Source organism: Engraulis encrasicolus, chromosome 1 (assembly GCF_034702125.1).
Source record: "Engraulis encrasicolus isolate BLACKSEA-1 chromosome 1, IST_EnEncr_1.0, whole genome shotgun sequence".
In the NCBI taxonomy this organism is placed as follows: domain Eukaryota; kingdom Metazoa; phylum Chordata; class Actinopteri; order Clupeiformes; family Engraulidae; genus Engraulis; species Engraulis encrasicolus.
In genome coordinates this window covers 46,122,604-46,126,107 of record NC_085857.1, presented here as the reverse complement: position 1 = coordinate 46,126,107, position 3,504 = coordinate 46,122,604, and the positions used below count along the sequence as shown (strand labels likewise).

At 45.3% G+C, this 3,504-nt stretch overlaps 1 protein-coding gene across 1 annotated transcript; it reads left to right on the top strand.

Annotated features, from left to right (window-relative positions):
- The first annotated feature begins 1,081 nt into the window (after nt 1-1,081).
- On the top strand, nt 1,082-3,044 carry LOC134436655 (uncharacterized). The gene is made up of 3 exons (XM_063185995.1): nt 1,082-1,626; nt 2,007-2,040; nt 2,239-3,044. Exons 1-3 carry the CDS (start codon nt 1,396-1,398, stop codon nt 2,664-2,666), a joined length of 693 nt encoding a protein of 230 aa, XP_063042065.1. The 5' UTR covers nt 1,082-1,395; the 3' UTR covers nt 2,667-3,044.
- Nucleotides 3,045-3,504: the final 460 nt, after the last annotated feature.

Sequence of the window (3,504 nt, the reverse complement as noted above, 5' to 3'; positions counted from 1 at the left end):
GCACCATATGGGGGGCCTTATCATGGAAAAGTTTGGGAACCCCTGCTCTAAAGGAACAAGAAATACATAAAGACAACAAAAGCAAAACAATAGCATGGACCAATGTGGACTGTCGGCCCACTTGGAGCATGCCCTGTATGCCAGATTACCAGTCTGCAAGAGAGTTGCGAGGAGGTCAAGAGTTCGAGCCTTGAGTTGCAAACTAAGCAGGATGACCGTGCTTATACGTAGATGTACATGTCAAGGGGAGTATTCCAAGAACATGGTTAAGTGATAAACATGGCTAAGTTACATTACATTACATTAGACTTAGCTGACGCTTTCATTTATTCAAAGCGACTTACAACTATTATTTTTCAGGGTATAGGTTACAGTCCCTGGAGCAATGTGGGGTTTGGTGCCTTGCTCAACGGCACTTCAGCCATGGATGGAGATGTAGGGAGAGGTCAGGGTGGGTTTGAACTGGCAACTCCGTAACCACTAGGCCACGGCTGCCCCAAGTTAACCTGCATGATGTGGTAAATCTTCTAACAGATTGCCCACATGGGTTATTTAGTTAAGAAAGGAAGGACTCCAAGCTACTGGTCGGAATATTCATAGAGTTTGATTACAAATTGTTATGAACTTGCAACAAAATAATCATATAGGCCTAAAGTATAAAATGTTTGCATGCCTGTGTTACTGTGCATGGCATACACATTCCAGAACTCACAGAGGAATAGGCCTATCCTACCTCATACAGTGAATTTTGCATAGCAAAGAAAGAAAGACAGACAGACAGAAATACAGACAGAAAGAAAGAAAGAAAGAAAGAAAGAAAGAAAGAAAGAAAGAAAAAAAGAAAGAACGAAAAAAAGAAAGAGAGAGAGAGAGAGAATAGGCTACAGGCGCGAGACCTGGGTTGTCCCGTCCTGTTTCACTCGCCTCGTCATTACTCTCGCTTTCCACTGTTCTGCCTCTTTCGCAACACATCAACAAGCAGCGGAAAGTCTGGACGGTTTTTTCACACTCTCTCTCATGTGAAGGAGGCGTGAACCATCTACGTCGACGCATCTGACCTGCCCAGTGGAGCTGAGGGGAGGCGAGAGTGGATGGGAAACGTATTAAGGGAAATCCATGACTTCCCTCTGTATCATGAAGCGAATAAAAAGTCCACTGCTGCTGGACTCGGCAAACGTTGAAGAGACACAGCGAGGAATACAACACAACCTCTCACAGTGGACTAATTTGAAACGCGGGTCTCTAGCACTCGTGGAGTCTTCAGGCATTTTGACAAATAACCACCGTGCGAATAGGCTAATTCAATACGTTAATACCTCACATTTCGCCGGGACGTTTTGGATTGCCTTTTGATCGCCTCAATAGAACTTTTCTCCGCACTCTGACTTGTGCAGTATGTCATCCTCATCGGACGTGGAGAGTCTGGTCTCTACTCTGCGCCACCGCAACAGGTGCGTGTACGTCTGCCTGACCTGCTTGACAGTTGGGCTGATTGCAACGTCGGTCTGTGGAGCGGCGGTGATTGCGCTCTTCTGGGGAGACGTACAGAAGCAGATCGCGTCGCTGAAGCAGGCGCAGACCAGTACGTCGTTGCTCACCTCGGCTCCCGAAGCAAACAGCTTTAAGGTAGGTTGGATGCCTCATTATTCTCAATCTCTGAATCTGAATGTTGGTCTATGCACATCAATGTGGCCATTATTTTGGAACGGACTGACACGCACATAGTAAAATCGTTAAATGCCTATGTAGGCATAGGCTAATTGTCCTCAGCTTTAGAAAATATAACAGAGTAGGCTATGCTTCAAAGTAAATATTCAATGTAAAATGTTTAGCCTATTTTATTTTCAAATTCATGCAGTTCAATTATTGTGTTTGGCCACGTGCGTCGACTCAAGATAGAGTCTAGGCTATTTTTTTTTTTGTTTACCATATGCCTAATTCAAGCACATCAACAATTCTAACTTCTCTGTCTTTCTTTCCCCCCTCCCTTCTCTCTCTCTCTGCAGTCGGGACATTTGGCCTACCTGAGCGCTAACCAAGGTAAGATTTATTTGTTGCTGTAGGCCTACTTTACTGTACACCACTGTGCTATAGGCTTACTGTAGCCTACTGTTAAAGACTGCACTTCAAATAGTCTGCATTTGTAGGTTGGCAAAAGTGAAGCATAATCGTTCAGCTCCCTGTTAGTGTTCTCTCATTCATGAATTCTAAATTGTATTTATTTCTGTGTTCCCACAGTCAAAGTCCACAACCACACTTTGAAGTGGGCGCCAATTACTCACGGCAGGAGCTCTTCCATTGGCTCTAATTTCCTCTACCACCAAACCCTTGGGATTTTAACTGTCAAAAGCGCGGGAAGCTACTTCGTATATGTCAACCTCCGTTTCACACCCACCGACGCTGGCTGTGCCAGCAACCGGGTCCAAGTGACACTCAGGTCGAAGGGCAAGGCACTCTTCACCTGCTCAGTGGACCTGCCCGAATGCGAGGACCGCACACCAGCACCCGTGACGAAGAAATGTTGGAGCATGGTCCACTTGGAGGGGAAAAGCCTAGTGACCGCGGATATGCATGTAGCGAAAGACACCGCGTGTGGATGGAAACTCGCACTTGGGCCTACAGACAATGACTCCGGCTTCGGAATGTTCCTCGTGGACAGCTCGTGAGGCCATCCACACACCCTGCTGTGCTGACCACTACCCCGAAAGGACTCAAAACGGGTCTCGAGCCTAATGGAGACTTCAGCGAGCGTTTCCCCCGTCAACCTCAGGTCACTGCATGCATGGACAGATGTGGCCAATTTTTTTTAAGCACTCAATTGTTATTTATATTTTTGTCCAGCGTTTTGTTATTTATTTAAAGTCATACAGAGTATTTTGTACAGTATTTTGAGAAGAGGCTAGATGCTATATGATGTACTATTTTACAATGATATGCATATAAGTAGGCTGCACTACGTTCATGAGGACACCTTGTATTTTACAAACTGTTAACCGTTCAAGCTAAAGAGGAGATCTGTATTCATTGATCACGCATCAAGTGATTCATTATTTGACCTCTTGACGCTTCGTCGCAAGTCGAAAGTCTTGTAGACGTTAATGATGGGACTAATGATCAGAGGTGTGGGTGTAGGAGTAAATTCAAGTCAGTACAACACTAGCAAATGGTTGCACTAGTTATTCCACTGTGCCTAATGAGGTGGCCTAGATCGACTGTGTGGTGGTTACTGAAGGAAATCCTCCGGAAATTTGACCCAACCAGCACAGAAGCAGCCACAGCTGGTCTGGGGCCAAAACTGCCGGAGCATCTATGCTCTGCCCTCCTACAATGTTATAACTGCCTCAGTCTATTGTCTATATATTTAAGATGGACCAATGGACCATCCCCTGGTGGGATGGTCTCTGAGGGGAAAAACAAACAAACAAACAAACAAACAAACAAGCAACAACAAAAACCAAGCAGCTGTTCTAGCCTACTGAAGTAACTAGCCTACTGAAGTAACTA

Excerpts from the sequence above, each read along its gene's own strand:
- LOC134436655 (XM_063185995.1), top strand. The coding sequence starts at position 1,396 with ATGTCATCCTCATCGGACGTGGAGAGTCTGGTCTCTACTCTGCGCCAC. Across the intron at positions 1,627-2,006 it reads CCGAAGCAAACAGCTTTAAG|TCGGGACATTTGGCCTACCT; the intron begins GTAGGTTGGATG and ends CTCTCTCTGCAG. Across the intron at positions 2,041-2,238 it reads CTACCTGAGCGCTAACCAAG|TCAAAGTCCACAACCACACT; the intron begins GTAAGATTTATT and ends GTGTTCCCACAG.